Consider the following 18,889-nt stretch of genomic DNA (forward strand, 5'->3'; position numbering starts at 1 on the left):
AAAAAGTTTTTAGCCACCTTGTAGAGAAAAGGAAAATTCTACAATGACACTACACATAGCATCAACCAAGTGAATGAACGACTAAACGTGTGATTAGTAATTCAATGGATGAAGATCAAACAATTAATGATCTCAATGTATGCTATGATCTGGTCCATACTAGAAAATTCCCAAGAGAAATGGTTTGTGCAACGGCCAAACTGCCACATGATAATTGGTGTACTGATCTATGAGTTATGGTATGAGCGGACGACACAATTGATATGCACAAATATAGGATTATAACATGGAAATTAGTAACACCACACGGTGTGGTACGTGGATATGCCGATCAAACTCCAAAACAATAAGATTTATTGAGTGAAAGGAAGTACACACTTTCCTTGCTTTTATTCAGTTAAAAAAGCTTATATCCTCTAGAGAGACTGGACAAGGCACAGAATTTTGAACATGGATTATGAATGATTGAACCCGCAATGATATGTGATGTGAATTCCTTCAGTAAATATATAGTGTAGACAAAATATGTCCCATCCCCATTTAACACACTTTAGGAAAAGTAGCCAACATCCTCTCATCAGCTCATTACATAAAACAAAGCTGATTAGTGACCTCACTATATCAATCAGAATGTGTGGAAACCCAAAACACGATGAGTTGAATAGCCTGACTTCAGAATAGGATTTCCACTTGGTTTTCCTCAAAGTCGGGAGAAAGACTTACATGTAACGGTTTCATACCCTCTTCCCCTGCACCTCTTAACACGGAGTGTGAAATCCTGTGCAGCCATACAGTTCAATACCTTTGTATCGGTGGGTGTTGTCGAATAGTTGTGAGCCCCAGGGTCCTTCATAATGAACTCAAGTCAATTCTGCCACTTGACCCTATACACAGCCTCTTGAGAACACCGCATGTGCCCGAAAAAACTCTCTGATCAGAGAAGCCAAAAATCCACCATAGTCCATTGCACAATGATATTTCGTTGCCAGTCAATGAGATCAACATTCTTTCACAAGTTCATTGAACCAATGTGGCAACATGAACTTTGTGGGTTTTTCATCTGTAGCCTGTATGTACCTCGATGCTCCGCTCCCAAGCATGAAGAAGAACTGAGCAGCTGAAAAAAAATCCTCGAATGTACATGGCAGTTCCGCCCTTGGAGTTTTATCATCCAAAGATTCATTTACTCTTTTTGATGCTGCCACTTCTCTTTATGTTGATCATATACACCAGACCTGAACATTTTGTCCCCCTACTTGACATGGTTATATTGTTGACATTAATCTTTTCTATTCAGCAAGCTCATCCATGCATCCCCCTTTTTTCTACCAAATTCATATCTTGCAATACATAACGCAAATCTGGAATGTAACCCATGGATTTAAGCTTCACTCTCAGCTCTTCTAACTTTGCATAAATATCATGCTTTTCCGGATGTTGTTGATCCCCTGCATAAAATTTGTGGATTCTACCATTCACAGAAATCCAACTACAACCCGGTTCCTTTTTCACACCTCTGTCTTTCATCAAATCCCTCAGACTAAGTCCATCTTCATAACTCCCTGTCCTGATGTAAGTGTTGGATAGAAGAACATAGGTAGCTGAGGATTCTGGTGTAACCGAAAGAATCTTCTCAGCTGCAATCTCCCCCAAATCAACATTTTCATGTACCCTACATGCTCCCAACAAAGTCTGCCAAACCATTTCGTTGGGCTCAATTGGCATTCTTTCTATGAACTCCATTGCATCATTAAGACGACCTACACGACCTAAGAGATCAACAATACAAGCGTAATGTTCCATCTTTGGCACCACCCCGTATGATTTTTCCATTTGATGAAAATGATAGTGGCCTTCATCTACCATACCACGGTGGCTGCATGCAAACAGAACACACAATAGCGTCACATCATTGGCCTTCACACCCATCTGCTCCATTCTCTTAAAGAGTTCAAGAGCATCCTCCACAAGCCCATGTTGAGCATAGCCTGATATAATAGCAGTCCACGACACTGTATCTGGTTCAGAAATCCTCTCAAAGACCTCTTGCGCCTCGTCTATATTACCGCACTTGGCATACATATCAATTAGAGCACTTTCTATACACTTTTCCGAGTCCAAGCCAGCCTTGCAAAGGAGGCCGTGGACTTGCTGACCATACTCCAGGAAACAAAGGCTGGCACATGCAACAAGCACACTAGAAATGGTAAACTCGTTCGGTGTAAAGCCTTCTTCTCTCAACTTCGAGAAGACTATCAGTGCATCCTCCCATTCAAAACATTGTGAACAAGCAGTCACCAGTGTTGTCCAAGACACTAAATCTCTCTCTTCTATCCTGTCAAAGACCTTCTGTACGTCTTTGAGCAACCCACATTTGGCATATGCATTGGCAATTGCATTGGAGATGCTTGTAACCTTCATTTCCACCCCAGACTTCAAAACCATCCCGTGAATTTCCTTTCCCAAACGCAAACATTTCAAAGCAGCTATTGCATTGAAGACACTGCAGTAAGTGTATTTGTCTGGTTGTATATTGTTTACACACATTCTCACAAAGAGCTCCAATGCTTCTTGGCTGTGACCTGACTGTGAATAGCCAGAGATCATTGCATTCCATGGTGGATTGGTTTTACAACTGGTGAAATTAAAGTCAAAAACAGATCTTGCATCAGACACAGACTTGCATTTGGAGTACATATCGATAAGAGCAGTTCCCACAAGAACACTAGACTCCATGCCCAATCCAGATGCATAACTGTGAACAATTTTGCTCTTGTCAACATTACCTAACTTCCCGACTGCTTTCGAGACACTGATGAGTGTATACAGATTTGGTTTAATTCCTTCTTTCTGCATTCTTACAAATTGATCAAATGCTTCAGGATGAAGGTCATTTGATGTTAACCCTGAAATCATTGCATTCCAGGAGACTTTATTATGTTCAGTCATGGAATTAAACATCCTACACGAATTCTCAACCATTCTGAACTTTGCATACATGTTAAGAAGAGATGTACTTACAAAAGTATCAGACGCAAAGCCTCTTACAACAACCTGGGCATGCACCATTTCGCCCAATTCGATACAATCTAACCCAATGCATGTCTGCACAACCGCCGAATACGCAAACTTGTCTGGTAAAATTCCACTATCCACCATATCACAAAAGAACTTAAACCCATCAAGAAACAACCCACTCTCTGTCGACCCAACGATCATGACTGTCCAAGAGAATATGTTCCTCACCGGCATTTCATCAAACACTCGACGAGCTTTGTCAAAATCCGAGCATTTCGAATAGGCATTGGCAACATGGTTCAACACCACCAGCAAGTCCCTGTCCGAAAGCTCGGATTTTAACACCAACCCATGAACAGATTTAACTTTTCCTACAGAACCCATGTCCTCACAACCATAAAGGATATCAATTAAGGGTTGAATTTGAAACCTTTTCCGAGTTTCATCAACAGAAACTAAGCTGGGAAATTTGCTTCCATTGGGTTTCTGGGTTGTTGGAGATGATTGAATTAATGTTGAATTTTTACTCTGCAATCAATTAAGTTTGATATTATTATTATTACTTTGTGAATGAACGAACATGAAGTTAACGAAGAAAGAGAGACCAAAACAGCAACAAAAGAGGCAGAAGAGAGAGAGAGATGGAGTTGCTTACTTTGTTTTTGGAAGTCGAAGCGGGAAGAACCAGAGGATAAGCAGGTTGAGGAAAGCCCAATTTAACGGCGAGACCCATGGAACTCCGTCGCAGTTAGCCGATTGTCGTCTTCCAGTGATCACAATGAGGTGATGAAGCTGCTGATGCTTATGCTTTGAAATGTCTCTCCGTTATCGGAAGTTATCTTTTCCGATCTCCACCACAATATTCTACAGTACTCTACCGAATAAATAAAAAATAAAAAGCTTCTGCCAAAAAAAAAAAAACATATGTAACTTTAACGAAAAATTTCGATACGGTTGATTTTAACAAAAATTTATATTTTTTTATTAAAAAATTAATTTTAATACTATTTATTTTATTTTTTATGTTGTCCATATAATTAAAATTTAAAATTTTCATTAGTTTAAGAATTTGAAAAGAAAAAAAAAACTAGTTAGCGAACGACGCCGTTTACTTGCCATTCAGAATTAGGGTTTATAAACGAACCACCTAAACCCGCAGAGAGAGCAGCGCACTTAAGAACTCAGAACTCAGAAATAGAAGGAAAAAGGCGATGGGGAAGAAAGCCAAGACCTCCAGGAAGGGAAAGAAGGCATGGAGGGCCAACATCAGCACCGAAGACATCCACGATTTCTTCGAGCAGTCCACCAAGGACGCCCTCTCCGGCGGCTCTCTCGCCTCCGCCCCCGCCGAGTCTCTCTTCTTCGAAGACAAGTCCAAAGGTACCTACTTTCTCCGGAGCAATGTTTGTACCTTCATACCCTTTTGCTTTGGCCAAATTCCCCTATGTATCCCGCTTCCCTGTGGTTGCTAGCTGGTTGACATTGAATTAATTGGTTTTCTGAGTAGGAAATTAGAAATTTTTTTGAGCTGGATTTTTGTGTTGAACTTGTCGAGATGCGACGCGAACGAATAAATGGAAGAGTTTGATTGAATTTCAGATTATTTATTTCGAAAATTTGATTGGTTTGTTGCATTTCTGTTAAATGAGCTTACTTTAGCTCAATGTGAGTGATGGTAAAACAAACTCTGATCATTTACGAAGAACTGTATTTCGAAGAAAATGAGGGCCATTTTGCTTGGATAGAATTCAGCTTGAATTTGATTGTTTAGAGTCGTTTTATGGCTTGGAAGGAATCTTGTTGTATTCAATCTGGGTTTTGAAAACTGTATAGAAATCTGGAGTGAGTCAAATAGTCACTTATTGATATATATACTTTAATAAGTATGGAGTTTGGTTCAGTTCAGTTCTTTCTTGTGTTTAATGCTCTTGCGTTTTCTTAATCGTTGTCCTTTTTTACGTGGAACTGAACTTGTATGCTTTGGCCTGACCAGATCTTTCGGTGAAGAGGAAGATTGAAAAGCACAGACAGAAAGTACTCCATGTTGAAAGCGTGCTACAGAAAAATCCATTTGTACAACCAGTGCCTTCTTCGACTCTGAAGAAATCTAAGAAAGCACATAAAAAGGTTCCAGAACTAATAGATGAATCTGGATGGAGTCCTGAGGTCAGTTGTTATATTATAAAATGTAAACCTGCGGACGTTATCTAGTTCTAGCGATTTGGTATTAATTTTAGTTTGAATCTGGCAGCGTTCTGTCTCATCTTCTGGCATGGCTGACTTATGGGGCTACACAGGTTTCCTCAACCTTAACATCTATTGCATTCTTTCCACTATTTTATTTCTGTTATTTTCTTTTCATACATGGTTCTGTGCGTTGTGTTGACTGTTTTTAACTCTTGTGCAGGTGATGACAACAAAAAAACCAAGAAGGTAAGGCTCATTGTTTAAGTTCAAGAATGTGATCATGTTATTGTTCATGTTGGTTTTTTTCTGTTTCTGTAACTCTAATTCACTTCAGGTAATGCGTGAAGAGCACACTAAAATGCAACTTCTGACCACCAAGTCATAATTATAAATAACAAGATGCGTCATGGATCACATCTTATGTGGGAGTCATACAGACTCCGAAGCAGCACTAGGCTGCTGTGTTATTGTTTGAATAGACACTGTTTTTTATAACATTGCATAGCTCTTAGTTGATATATGTTTATTGATTTTTTTTTAAGACGAGGAAGCCATCAATTATTCCTGCCGTAGAAGTTGAGCCTCCAGGATCCTCATTCAATCCCACATTTGAAAGTCATCAGGTAATTTTTTAATATCACTCATCTAGTACATTTTTTGTTTGTTGACCTTTCAGCTTGTATGGCATAAAGTTTTCTCATCTTTGCCTCTTTTGTCAATCCAGGAAACATTGGCTCATGCTGTTGCAGAAGAAATGGGGAAAGTCTATAAAAAAGAGCTAGGACCTCAACCAGTTCCTCTAACTGTTCCTGGAGAGGCTGTTGACGAAGAAGAAGTGAGTATCTTTCGTTCCTTTCATGTATTAGTCATCACTGGGCTTAATGTAGAGCTTTACATACACGTCATAAAAAAAAATTATAGTTGTCTTGGATAATGAAATATTTTTTGGTATAAAGAATATAACTAGGAATCTTAACAATTGTAGTACAAAACACGATGGACAAGGAGTCATAACAACAAGGATTTTCTATTTTACATATTACTTTAATTTTTATATTCATAAATGAGAATCTTAGACTACCAATCTACTTTTTTAGATGTATTTTCTTGAGGCAGATGAAGGCAGTGATGACAATATGAATCCAGAAAATTTGGATGAGAATGGGGATGCTGCATCCGAGAAAATGTGAGCCCCGTTTTTGTTTGATAATGGGTAATTTTATATTGTATGCATTATAAGGTCATCTAAACTAAATGCCATTAGCTCATATTGCTTGAAAAAACATGGTGCAGGCCTTTAAAAACAAAGAGGGTAACAACAGTCATATTAAATAAGAGAGCTAGGCGTAAAGAACAGCTTAAAAAGGAAGCAGAAGCAAGACAGGCGAAGCAACTTTCCAAAGAAATTGATGGGTAATATACTTACACAACTTTTGTCTCTACAGTACTCTGGTGAAGATTACATTCTAATTTTTGCTTTGCCCTTTGGTCGCAGCTTACCAGATATCATTCAAGAAATAGCGAAAGAGGACGAGGAGAGGCATAAAAGACATCTTCGACGAGTTGTAGCTAAACAAGAAAAACTCAAGTCATGTCCCCCACGATTGGGGAAGCATAAGTATGTCTTAAACAATGCTCTCCCTCTCATACACACACATTTAGTATAGTTTGTTTGTTTACCTTCCTATGTATAATCCTTCTATTACAGGTTCGAGCCTGCCCCGGTTCAAGTCCTCTTGACTGAAGAGATATCAGGATCCCTCCGGAAGCTTAAGGTACACTGCACTTTTCTTTTTTTGCCAAAATTTTCCCACTTTTATTCTGTGTTCAGATAAGACTAAATGAAAGTCTTATTGCTTTTCTTTTTTTCCCCCAAAGGGTTGTTGCACCCTTGTCAATGATAGGTTCAAGAGCTTCGAGAAAAGAGGACTAATCCCGCCAAAAGCGAACAAAAGGTTTGTCAATCTTCTCTTCGTGTCTTAAAACCAAGTTTCTTTGAGGGTTCACTGGATTTCGTCCGAACTTTAATCAAAACTCGTTCTTTGTTTCCTCACAAACAACTTTAAGATTTCTCTACTTCTTTGACAGGAAATAGAGCCTTTTTCTTGATTTGATTAACCAAGATGAAGCATGGATTCAAAATCATTAGTTCGGGTTCGAGAAGATCGGCAGATTTTGTCAGCGTGACTGTTGAGCTCGGAAGTTTTATACTTATCTTATTTCTCACTCTCTCTGTTTTCAATTTTTGTATTTCGCATGGAAATTCTCCGTTCTAAAACAGCTCCAGTTGTAATCGACACAGAGATGTATCATGGCAGCGCCTTTTTGGTTTTTCAGTTACAAAAGAATTCAATTTGTGATTTACATTAACCTCGTCCCTTGAGACTTCTTTGATATCTTTAGTATCTCGTGTATCTGTCATCACGTGATCAAAGCGACAGGCACAAGAGGATACACACGGTTACAAGGCAGATTCTTTTACGTGTAAAATTTGCAAAGAAATTAGAAAAAAAATAATTATAAATTGGTAGAGGAATGTGAGAATAACAACAAAATAGTAAATTCTCTTGATTAAATTGGCACAAGAGGATATGCACCCCGGTTTTTATTTTGGCCTTTTAATCAAAATGGTCTCTGGGATTTGCATAATTCATCACTTTGGTCCTTAAGATTTGAAATCAATAGAAGTGGTCTCTGAAATTGTCCATCATCAATCATTTTAGTATTTCTATAAAAAAATTCCATTAAATAAGAATAAATGACAAAAATACCCTCAATTTTTGTCAAATCATTTTGACATATTGTTTGTTAAATTGAGGTATTTTTGTTATGTTGATCCTTATTTAACATAATTTTTCGTAGAATGAGCAAAATGATTAATGGTGAACAATCTTAAGGACTATTTTTATTGATTTCAAATCTTAGGGGCCAAAATGAGGAGTTATGCATATCTTATGACTTTTTCGCTATAAAAATCTTTTATTTTTTAAGGAGGATATACACCTGGATATAGTCAAATTTTTTATTAAATTAATTTTCTTTATCAAATTGTTAAGGTTTTTTTTTCTTTTCTTTTTTTGCCTGATTCAGGCTTAGTTATGTTGGTTAGAACATTATGCTTTTTTTTTTTGCACTTAAGTTCAAATAACTATGCGCATTTAAGTTCAAATCTCCTTCGTAGTTTAGAAATTTCTAAAAATATTTAAGAATTAATAGAGAAAATAAAATTTTATTTTATTTGGACCGTTGGTAAAATGACTCACTGTATTTAGACCCAAAAATAACAGAAAACCACCTGACCCAGACCCTTCGGCCTTTACTCTTTCCCGGGCGTCCAAGGACGGACCTGTTCTTCAGTTCCGCCGCACCGAGCTTCGGAGGACTCATCTCTTCGCACCATGCGCACGTTAGCATCCAAGCTCGCCACTGTAAGCTCCCTCTTCGAATTGGTTTCCGTCCAGCATTCCCACTCTCTTTTTCTTCGTCCGAATTTCTCCGATTTTGATTGTGATGTGAAAATTTCGTGATCAGTATTCAAAGTATTACTGTACAAGAAACCCGTTGCGCAATGCGCCTTCCCGCAATTTCTCAACTTACAACGGAAGAGGTAATTCGCATGTTTACCCATCTCAAGGTTTTGTCTTTGATTCCGTAATTTGTTGTTTGGTTGCTGAGAAAATGAAGGAAAATTGAATTCTGGTATTGGATTGCAGATGAGCTCTCTCTTGAAGAGGAAGCTGAAAGAAAAATTGGGTGGTTGTTGAAACTGATATTTGCTGGGACTGCAACTTGCGTAGCTTACAACATAATGCCTTATATGGGTATTCTAATCTTTAGCTAATTTATCTTAATTAATCTATGAAAAATGAGAATTGCCTGTTATGCGGTTTCGATTTTCGGGTTTCACCTGACATTGCTCTTGAATTTTACTACTTTTCCAGGTGATACTTTGTTGCAACAGTCCGTGTCGTTGTTGACAGTCAAGGATCCGTTGTTTAAGAGAATGGGGGCTTCTCGATTAGCTCAGTTTGCGGTTGATGGTAACTCGCGTAGCTCTATTTTCCGTTGTGTCAGCATTTCATTTCAAGGAAATTCGTTCATTTAATATACCCGTTGCCTGGTTGGATGTAGTCGTTTTATGAAACTGCATTGTCTTTGAGCTGCATCATGTTATAGGTGATCATTTCTTTGATCTCCAAATCAGGTTGTAAGTTTTTATGTTTACTTTTGTGTCGAGGTTTTCGAATAGGTAGCGCATGAAACTGAGGGTTTGTTTGTTTTGATTTACAGATGAAAGGAGGATGAAAATAGTGGAGATGGGTGGTGCTCAAGAGCTGGTAAATATGTTGGGCGGTGCTAAAGATGACCGCACAAGAAATGAGGCTTTGAAAGCTCTTTCTGCTCTGTCACCTTCAGGTTAGAATTTTACATTGCAGTTAGTACCGCATGCACCTTTGTCTATCCGTACTTTGTTCCACTTTTAGAAAAGGCGCGTATCAACTGAAAGTTAGGGGATGTTACAGATAACCGCCATCATACATCGCTAGTACTGAATGGAAGAATAGGATTCCAGCATATCGTAGCCTAAACGGTTAAACCTTTAGATTTATGAAGCATATGCTATCTGTACCCTACATTCATATTGTGAAACAATATAGCTGTTGAGTAACACACCGGCAAGCGTAATGCATATTTGATAATTGCGGTGATAAAAGATTTGACAGTTATGTTTAGACAGTTGTTGGGAGAGTATGCGATAGAAGTGTTTAGAAAGCAAAAATGCTAAGCATTTTGGATGTCCCTGAAAACATGCTAGAGTCGTTCTGTCGTAATCAGTTCTTTCTTATCTCTTTTGGTCGTCTAATCTATTTTCTGTAATTGCAGATAAAGCTCTTGGAGCTTTACACCAGGCTGGGGCAATCTCAGTTATCAGATCTACCCTGGATTCCCTGGAGAATGCTGAAATTGAGAAATACAAGTCAAGCTTACTCGGGAGATTCCAAGATCTGAGGTACGATTTTCCAGCCGCAGATGTTTCAAGGTCTGTAAACTCTTGATCTCCAATTATAGGCTGCATCACAACCTCTAAAACGCCATGTTTCGAATTCAGAAAGTTGGCTTTAACTCATATGAATGATCACCGGATGTTTCACCGGTGCACAACCCTGTTTCGAGATTAGAAAACGTTGCATACTCAAACAATAGTGGATGAAAGTAACTCTGTAAAATGCCGGGATTTGGCGGATTCTTCAAAAGTTGGTAAATAATTTACCAGAATAATTGTATCTATTTTTGGTACAAACATAGAGAATGTCTTTGAACTCTATAGAAGCAACACTATGAATAGTACACAAAAATACGTGCCAGCTCAACTACATCGCTGCAATAACAAAGCCTTATCCCATTAAGTGGATCAGCTGTATGAATTTTAGAATGTCACTGCAGTTCGGTTTTGTGCCAGGTCTTTCGTTAACTCCAAGTATAACAACAATTTGGAAAATAATAAAAAGGAAAATCAACTAGGACTTGTTCCCAAAAAAGTTATAGACATTGATGGAAATGGCAACTGCACTTGTTACTACTGCCAGGACTACCATCACAGTTGCCATGATCCTGTCAGTTCTTGTAGATATGCCATGTACATCTCTGCAATTTGCACAAAATATAAAAGAATGTCAAGTTCAACATTCTTTTGAACATAAAGATAGAACATATCACTAGTTGGTCTGACGGCTTCTAATCTGAACTTGTTGGAGACTAAGGGCCGATTATACTACTATAAAAAGCACTTATAAGCGCTTTTGTCATAAACACGTTGAAATTTTTATTAAAATTTCACGTGCTTCCTGTAAAAGTAGGTTGATTCTCAGGTCGCTATGCCGAAGAAAAGAGAGAGGTTGCACCAAGAAATGGAGAAGATAAGAGTAGGCTTGCGTTAGTTGTCTGCTATAAGATAGCTAGTTTTGGGGCTTTCGATATAAAAAAGCTTATCCAACGTGGCTTTGCTACGGCTCATGACTTGTATTGTAGTCGTAGTCTTTCAAGTTTTTCAATCAATCATAGTCAAAAATGCTTTGGTAAGTGCTTTTAGTTCTTCTAGGAGTCCTACACAAGGCCTGAGTTTAAATTTCGTAAACGACAATTGTTTAATAAAATGAAAAGCATAGAGGGAGTACCGTAGAACAATCGCACCAGGGAAAATGAAGGCAAGGCAGACAGCAGAAGTTGATCCCAAAAACTGAAAAATGTACCAAATGTTTGGGAAGGCAATTGCAGCCAGGTAAGAGAAAACCAGCAGGCCAAGAGTGAGGAGCACAAATCTCCTACTATCTGCGGCCAAAAGCGGCTTTTGAGGGAAAAGCAGTTCATCCAAATTTACCCTCAGAGAAAAGTTCAAGAGAGGAAAAACCAACATCAGATGGAGGGCATAGCTTAATCTGACCGCATCATTCAGCACTGCCCCCATTGCTGAATCTGAGCTTCTGTCGAAATTCACAAGTATGTCAGCCACGATTGCATCCCCAAACAAAAGGTACCCAAACAGTCCAATGGAGAAGTAGATGACTGCACAGAGCACCAGTGAAATCCTGACCGCTGATATCATATCAGACGGCTTACCAAGCTCGAAGCCAATTGGGTGAACTGCATGAAGTCAATCAGAGTAGGCAATGGTTACAAAGTTTGAGATGACAATAGTAAATTGATGTAGAACAGATGGCGGAATGGATTGAAGAGCAGCTTGACATGCGTACGCTCATACAAGGGCGGAGCCACCCTTAAACTCAGGTGGTTGCTTCTTTGTGAGGGGTCAGGGGGAACTTCTATTGTACGGAGCCTTATCCTTACTTTACAAAGAGATTGTTTTCAAAACTCGAATCCGCGACCTTTTAGTCACAAAGGAGCAACATTTTCGTTGCATCACACAACAGTTCTTTAAACGGAAAAAAAAAAAAGAAGAATTATAGGCCTACTTATGTGAAAATTCCTGGCTTCGTATCCCGATTCAAGCTGACCATGATTGGACTCTAAACTCTCTTCGATCCATTATGCCATATGTTCTACATCGCAAACTGTTCGATTCCTAAAAATGTACATTTCTTACCGTTGAAGTGAAAAGTGAAGGCTGTAACAATGACTGGAACAGCAGTGAAAAGGTCAAAGAAGGAGGTTTGTTTGCCCAAGCTTGGTAACAATCTTGGGGTGTTGACTTTCCCTTCAAAGATTGCATAGATCGCCATGGCAGAACTTATGCCAACAAAAACCACAGCAAGAAGAACTGATATGGCTGAACTGAACCTCAGAGACTCTGCAAAACACCAATTAAATATTAAAAAATTAGCAAAAAAAACCCTAAAAAGTTTTGAGATTTATCATTTCACTTAGTAAGAGTTTTAAATTTAGCACAAAGGGGTTTGTTTACTTGCGTGAATTTACTGACCTACTCGCCTTAACAAAACCAGTGGCAGGAAAATGAAAATAAGCGTGAATAGGAGGGCAATATCACGTGGGTTCCACCAATGAACTCCAAACCACTCTTGCAGAACACCGGAATGCCCAACTCCGGCAGCCCCATTTCCAGATAGAACATCCCCTGAAAAACAAAAGAAAATAATCATCCTTCTAATTTCGTACCAAGCTCGCCGACGTATATGTCCCTGTAACTAATTTGATTCTTTTCCTACCAAGCTCGCCGACGTATGTGAATATTTAATTGGAGCTTACCGATTATAATCTGGTACATAATTAAGCACCCAAGATTAGTAATCATGACACATATCTGTGTGGCAACCGATCCCACCTGCCCAAAGGACTCCCTCATGACGCCGGAATACGTCGTGGACTCGCCGGAATGCGTGAACCTCATCAGGAACTCCACCGAGACGTCAGCCAGCAAAGCAATGATCACAATAAGTACAAAAGCCGGTATCACACCAAGCACCTTGAGAGTGGCCGGAATGGACATGATTCCGGCACCAATTATGCTCGTGGACACGTTGAACACGGCCCCTGAAACAGACCCCCGCCTCACCGGCTTTCTGTCCTGCAGCAGTGCCACGTGGGCTTCGGCTGCCGGCGACATTCCGATGGATGCTCGGTTTTCTTGCTAGAGAAAGAGTGTGTTCTGCGTTATGTTGTCTTTTTGTACATGAAAAGCTTTTGATGTGTGATGACTGCATGTAGGGTAGGGTTGTGGATGAATATGTGATGACCGCATGTGGGGTGGGGGCGATTGAATTTGGCGTGGAGAGTTTTTCTTGAGAGTCTTCTTAACATTTTTCAAACGTCGTTAATGTGCATGGAGTGTGATTATTTGTGGAATAGTCTTATTCAAACATTTATTTTTACATTTCACATATTTTCTGTTATTTTTTTACCATTAAACTTTTCACTTCATTCGATATAATGGTCGAAAATTAAGAATGATGTGTAAGAAGTAAAATTATATGTGTGGATAACATTGCCCTATTTTGTGGATGTTTAACGAACGGTAGAATTGTAATTTAAGTTAGTTTGGTGAGAGCTTAATTTTTGGGGATTTTTTTAGTGAAAATATTTGGGGGATTTTTAAATCAACGGATTAGAGGAGGAGTCCCATCTGGCAAATTTTTAAACCAATCAATTAGGTTTAAATTTTCTTTTAATTAATTTGCCGAAGAAGAAATATAATGGCCATTTTGCTCATATTTTTGGCCTTACTAGGGGATAATTTGATTTAAAATTCAACAAGTGTGATGCTTTGATCTTTTATAATTAGAGTACGATTATCTGCCCTCTTAATCTCTTTCCTCTTTCAATCTCTCATATTAAAACGGTTACGATTACGTCACGTTTATATCGTGTTTTGAATTTTTTATATAAAGAATAAGATAAAGAGAAGAATATGAGAGGAGTGAATAGAAGAAGATAGTAATAAAAAGAGAGAAAATCGTACTCTTTTATAATTAGCTTGTTAATCATGTCAAAAACTTTAGTTGTGACAGAACAATTATACCAGGTCAAATCAATTTTGTTTTTTTTTTTTTGGTCGAGGAAGAAATGCCTGTAGATGAAACTTATCAATTTGAAGACCCATGTAGAGAGTTCCTAACTTAAGTGGTCAAACACTTATTCGCGTTTTTTCGTTGTTAAAATTTGGACCTACCATTTAATTATCGCCCCTTCTTCTAAATTCTAGAAAAGAAAGAACACAAGTAGAAAATAGTTAAGTTGTATAATTAATGGCTTAATTTTAGTTAGTCCCCTGAAACGTTATTTTGATTTTATTTTGCTCCTTATAATTCAAAAGTCATCACTTTACTCTTTGAAACTCAAACATTATTTCACTTTAACTTGTGGACTCTCTCTTTTTCCTAAAACTTATAGGTCGCATATTCAAACATATATGAGACCTAATACTCAATAAGACTATGTCACGTATGCAATAAATTTGATTATGAAGCTCCATTATGTGTTAACATTCAACAATTAGAAAATATTAAATTAAAAAAAATTGAAGAGATGAAAAATAAAAGTTAAAAAAAAATGATTAGCCTGATGCATCCAAATCAAACTCACATAAGAAATTAACAGATCTTAGACAATATAAAGCAAATTTTGAGTTTTATAGAAAGATTCTCATGTTTCAGTGAGCAAAATGAGATCAAAATTGAGTTCCAGAGAGCAAAGTGGACGAACTTTGAGGTTTAGAGAGCAAAGTTGCAACTTTTAAGTTACAGAGAGCAAAGTGAGATTAAAATCAAGTTCCAAATGGCATAGCTAAGAATAATCCATAATTAATTTACTTTGTATTATATATATGTGAAGAAAGTTGACGTTCCTCTATAAAACCAATTGACAATATGAGAAGTAACCAAACTTTTCATAAGCACAAGTTGGATGACGAGGAGTACGAGTAGCCATTGGGCTTCACACGTGAGACAACTAGCTTTGATACCATGAAGAAAGTTGAGATTCCACTGTAAAACTAATCATCAATATAAGATTTATTTTCAATAATATGGAATGAGTTTGCAATTGATATATAATATATGATAATCAGTTCACGTGTTATAATAAAAATAAATTACTTATACTGTATGACTGTGTTACCACATTGACATAATAACTCTTCATTATCCGAATATTGTTGAAAACAATCGGTTGCCAAAAAAAAAAAAAATCTTAGCAAATCGGATAGCATACGAGATGCCACAAACAAAAGGAAAGTAAGGCTGGAGAGTGAGGTGTAGCTGCACAAAACGGGGACACTTCACTTTCTATAATTTTCTGGACATGTGGATGCCATTTGAACATAGGTTGTTCATGATTAATTGGCATCATTCCAGGTCTACTTTTATGCGACATCTCGATCTTAACGTGGTGATCGAGATATAACGCAACATACGCTGCTTTAGAGTCGGACCTCAAAATTAACGTATTGTTAAACTAGTTAAATCTTACATTTACTCTTTTTTTTTCTTTGGTAACAATGACTTGTTTGGATTATAGAAGTAGAGTTTCTACATAGGCAGGAGTCTTGAAACTTGTCAAATGACAACCACTACAGGGTGACTCAGTGCTTGTAGACGAATTTCAGGCTACTATTTTACATTGTATGTCCTGAGTTTGATTTCTGATTTTGATAAATCACACAATGGTGAGCAGGAAGGTTAAAATGACTTTGTGAATTTTTTCAATCCTCGAAAGAGAACTGCAATGTCAAAGTTACTGGTTGATCTTTTTTTCTTTTTTTTTTTTTATTATTATTGACAAATTAAATTAATATCCAACTCACTAGCTATAAAGATATATATAGCCATCATATCTTTGTGATTCAAATATAAAATTTATCCGACAAGTGGACGGAGCGCCGAGGTCACCAAAAGTAGGTTATCAACAATGCATAACAAGCATGTGCGTTTTTGGGCATATGAGTGTGTGGATGCTTCAAGATCATGCTTTTCTCGATGTATTTGTTTTCTTTCGGATAAATGAATAGGTGGATGAGATGTCATATTCAAAGGGAAAAATAGATAAACCTTGCAAATGTGGAAAATACAAAAATAGGACAATTAATTTTGTAAGATAATATACAAAAATGCATCCCCTGACTCTTTTTACGAAAGACCTTTTAGTGCATCGAGAGTACGAATTAGTATATCATAATACTAGCAGTTGAATTATTTTTTTGAGTATTCAACCACTTATATGATGACACTTGATGTACTAGACTATATTCCCGAAGCAGTACAAATTTATCCCGCTTATCAGCATGTTCTTTTATATAGTCTCAAACAAATCCTAAAGAGAGTCGTAAACTTTGAAAATTCTTACATGTAATATATCTCACTCATTACCTGAGGTAGAGAGAAAGGGGGATATTTCATCATAACAAAGTTTTTCTTCTTGAACTGAGTTGGTTAAATATGTACATGAGGGATAAGAACTATACGTATGAACATTCTTTGCACATTGATGTATCAAATTGTAGATTTTCATGATCAAAGATAAATGACGATCCTAAGCCAATAAGGCTCTACACATTGCGAGGGTTGGAGAAAGTGGCTATTGTACGCATCCTTACCTTTTCTTTGCAAAGATGTTATTTCTACGACTTGAACTCATGACCTTTCGGTCAAAAGCAGCAACCTTTCAAGGGCTTGGGGTCCTGTAAGAGTGGAAGGGCAATGACTTGAGCTCCTCCATTGGTTTCTTGTTGTTTCACCATTTTTTGGTTTTATTTATTTATTATTATTTTTATTTTTATTTTTTGTGATGTTTTGGATGTGGAATATATAGTTGACAACCTGATGTGTTATTGGCTGTATGTTGAGTGTTATTTTTGTGGATGCAAATTTTCGCCGACTTTTCTTTGACTTAAATGCACCTGTAAAATAATAGTACCAAAAGCTGCTCATGATGAATAGGGGCCAAAAATCTCTAATGCCAAAGTTCGAATTCTAAAAAGAATGTATTTGAGAGTTTGTGGGTCATGAATTTTGGAGATAAAGAGAAGAGGGACAAGGGCCAGCCCTCTAGGCTTTATGAGTGGCCCTGTCACCTTCTGGACCCGGCTCCACCGTAACATAATATTGTCTGCTTTGGGCCCCAACCACGCCCTCACGGTTTTGTTTCTGGGAACTCACACGAGAATTCCCAATGGGTCACTCATCATGGGATTGGTTTCGCGCGAACTCGATTAACTTCGGAGTTTCGATAGAACCCGAAGCCAGTGAACTCCCAAAATGCCTCGTACATATAAGACACATCATCCCCTCTCCGTTGGTCGATGTGGGATGTTACAATCCACCCCCTTAGGGACCCGACGTCCTCGTTGGCACACTTGCACCACACGACAGAGTGGCTCTGATACCATTCTGACACATCCAGAACCCGGCTTCACCATAACATGATATTGTCCGCTTTGGGCCCTGACCATGTCCTCACGGTTTTGTTTATGGGAACTCACACAAGAACTTCTCAGTGGCTCCCCATATTGGGATTCCTCTCGCACGAACTCACTTAACTTCAGAGTTCCGGTAGAACCCGAAACCAATGAGCTCCCAAAAGGTCTCGTGCTATATGGAGGTGAGCATGTACATATAAGGCACATCACCCTCTCTTCGTTGGTCAATGTGGGATGTTACAAGCCTGCTTTAGGGTGGCATTTTAGTGGGAATATTTCAAATTATTTGTGTAAATAAATATCTTGGAGTAATTAGGTAATTATTCTAAATTAATGGAATTAGGATTACTTGAAGAAGTATTCTCTGATTAGGAATGTATTTATAATAGAAATAAGGAATTATTCTATCATAAATACTTTTTATTTTTCCTACGGGGAGGGATGCCTTCAGCAGTCATGATTCTCTGCTTGCTTTACCTCAACTATGTGCGGTGAATGAGAATGCTCCCTGCTCATTTAATAAGGGGCGGTCTTGTCTTTCTTGAAAAATAATCCACATGTCAACTCCATGATTTTTAGGATTATTTTTGGCTTCACGATTTTAATCCAGAATTAATGGGAATTATGAGCTTAATCTCATCTCTTAGTTCTTGCAGAAAGAAGATGAGCATAATTCTGGGGTGTTGTATTACTTTATCTATGGATCTCTAAGTCGTTGATGAGCCCAAACAATCTACCCGGTAAGAAAACTATTTTAGATTGGGCCTCCATTATTCATATTTGGGCCATGGTTAATAAATTTTTCTTATATTTTATTTTTCACTTTTGAAGAACTTTTTTGTAACAAGAATAATTTTATAAAAAATGGAATTATTTTAGAAGAATATGCTAAAGTATATTAGAATATTATGTGTTTTAATCATCATGATTCAAATTTAAATTTTTTTAAATCAATTGAGCTAAATTTTCATATCATATGGCTAATTATATAACAAAAATCTTTGATTGACTAAGTGATTATATATTTCAAACACAAAAAATGTTTATAGGATTGGTTTAGAAGTTCATTTAAAATAATTGAAAGTTTTTAACGAAAATATTTTTTGATTTTAAAAGCATAAGTATTTTACGTAAAAAGTACATAACTGATTCTTAAATGTTTTAAGTGTCTTTTCAGGTTCACTTGTATTTTACCAAAACTTGATTATAAAACATTTTTACCATATCACTTTTAACTATTTTAAAAGCAGAATAATATTATGCTTATAATCTAATTGTATCATTATTTGTATCGTGTTT

At 37.4% G+C, this 18,889-nt stretch overlaps 4 protein-coding genes across 4 annotated transcripts; 2 read left to right on the top strand and 2 right to left on the bottom strand.

The window, feature by feature from the left end:
* Positions 1 to 465: 465 nt before the first annotated feature.
* On the bottom strand, positions 466 to 3,932 carry LOC103958696 (putative pentatricopeptide repeat-containing protein At1g56570). The gene is made up of 2 exons (XM_048565741.1): positions 3,674 to 3,932; positions 466 to 3,546 (listed from the first exon to the last, which is right to left on the bottom strand). Exons 1-2 carry the CDS (start codon positions 3,749 to 3,751, stop codon positions 1,303 to 1,305), a joined length of 2,322 nt encoding a protein of 773 aa, XP_048421698.1. The 5' UTR covers positions 3,752 to 3,932; the 3' UTR covers positions 466 to 1,302.
* A 241-nt stretch (positions 3,933 to 4,173) lies between these two features.
* LOC103958673 (ribosome biogenesis protein NOP53) lies at positions 4,174 to 7,565 on the top strand. The gene is made up of 12 exons (XM_009370970.3): positions 4,174 to 4,398; positions 5,012 to 5,184; positions 5,270 to 5,315; positions 5,426 to 5,451; positions 5,748 to 5,828; positions 5,930 to 6,040; positions 6,303 to 6,391; positions 6,499 to 6,618; positions 6,701 to 6,823; positions 6,914 to 6,980; positions 7,084 to 7,160; positions 7,294 to 7,565. Exons 1-12 carry the CDS (start codon positions 4,230 to 4,232, stop codon positions 7,298 to 7,300), a joined length of 1,089 nt encoding a protein of 362 aa, XP_009369245.2. The 5' UTR covers positions 4,174 to 4,229; the 3' UTR covers positions 7,301 to 7,565.
* An 892-nt stretch (positions 7,566 to 8,457) lies between these two features.
* On the top strand, positions 8,458 to 10,507 carry LOC103958672. The gene is made up of 6 exons (XM_009370969.3): positions 8,458 to 8,633; positions 8,737 to 8,812; positions 8,919 to 9,026; positions 9,147 to 9,245; positions 9,496 to 9,621; positions 10,090 to 10,507. Exons 1-6 carry the CDS (start codon positions 8,604 to 8,606, stop codon positions 10,260 to 10,262), a joined length of 612 nt encoding a protein of 203 aa, XP_009369244.2. The 5' UTR covers positions 8,458 to 8,603; the 3' UTR covers positions 10,263 to 10,507.
* On the bottom strand, positions 10,421 to 13,372 carry LOC103958671 (amino acid transporter AVT6C). Its single transcript, XM_009370967.3, has 5 exons — positions 12,928 to 13,372; positions 12,644 to 12,796; positions 12,308 to 12,511; positions 11,382 to 11,847; positions 10,421 to 10,851 (listed from the first exon to the last, which is right to left on the bottom strand). Exons 1-5 carry the CDS (start codon positions 13,283 to 13,285, stop codon positions 10,725 to 10,727), a joined length of 1,308 nt encoding a protein of 435 aa, XP_009369242.2. The 5' UTR covers positions 13,286 to 13,372; the 3' UTR covers positions 10,421 to 10,724.
* Positions 13,373 to 18,889: the final 5,517 nt, after the last annotated feature.

The sequence above is a fragment of a genome, unplaced genomic scaffold (genome assembly GCF_019419815.1).
Source record: "Pyrus x bretschneideri cultivar Hongxiangsu unplaced genomic scaffold, Pyrus_bretschneideri_v1 Contig4, whole genome shotgun sequence".
NCBI classification, from domain to species: Eukaryota; Viridiplantae; Streptophyta; class Magnoliopsida; order Rosales; family Rosaceae; genus Pyrus; species Pyrus x bretschneideri.

What these genes read in the sequence shown, in the direction of transcription:
- LOC103958696 (XM_048565741.1), bottom strand. Translation starts at nt 3,751, where the DNA reads ATGGGTCTCGCCGTTAAATTGGGCTTTCCTCAACCTGCTTATCCTCTG. An exon ending in CTTCGACTTCCAAAAACAAA is followed by an intron (nt 3,547 to 3,673) that starts GTAAGCAACTCC and finishes AATTGATTGCAG; the next exon opens with AGTAAAAATTCAACATTAAT.
- LOC103958673 (XM_009370970.3), top strand. Translation starts at nt 4,230, where the DNA reads ATGGGGAAGAAAGCCAAGACCTCCAGGAAGGGAAAGAAGGCATGGAGG. An exon ending in ACAACAAAAAAACCAAGAAG is followed by an intron (nt 5,452 to 5,747) that starts GTAAGGCTCATT and finishes TTTTTTTTTAAG; the next exon opens with ACGAGGAAGCCATCAATTAT. An exon ending in AGGCTGTTGACGAAGAAGAA is followed by an intron (nt 6,041 to 6,302) that starts GTGAGTATCTTT and finishes CTACTTTTTTAG; the next exon opens with ATGTATTTTCTTGAGGCAGA.
- LOC103958672 (XM_009370969.3), top strand. Translation starts at nt 8,604, where the DNA reads ATGCGCACGTTAGCATCCAAGCTCGCCACT. An exon ending in CAACATAATGCCTTATATGG is followed by an intron (nt 9,027 to 9,146) that starts GTATTCTAATCT and finishes CTACTTTTCCAG; the next exon opens with GTGATACTTTGTTGCAACAG. An exon ending in AGCTCAGTTTGCGGTTGATG is followed by an intron (nt 9,246 to 9,495) that starts GTAACTCGCGTA and finishes TTTGATTTACAG; the next exon opens with ATGAAAGGAGGATGAAAATA.
- LOC103958671 (XM_009370967.3), bottom strand. Translation starts at nt 13,285, where the DNA reads ATGTCGCCGGCAGCCGAAGCCCACGTGGCACTGCTGCAGGACAGAAAG. An exon ending in TATGTACCAGATTATAATCG is followed by an intron (nt 12,797 to 12,927) that starts GTAAGCTCCAAT and finishes TTTGTTTTTCAG; the next exon opens with GGGATGTTCTATCTGGAAAT. An exon ending in GGTTTTGTTAAGGCGAGTAG is followed by an intron (nt 12,512 to 12,643) that starts GTCAGTAAATTC and finishes GGTGTTTTGCAG; the next exon opens with AGTCTCTGAGGTTCAGTTCA.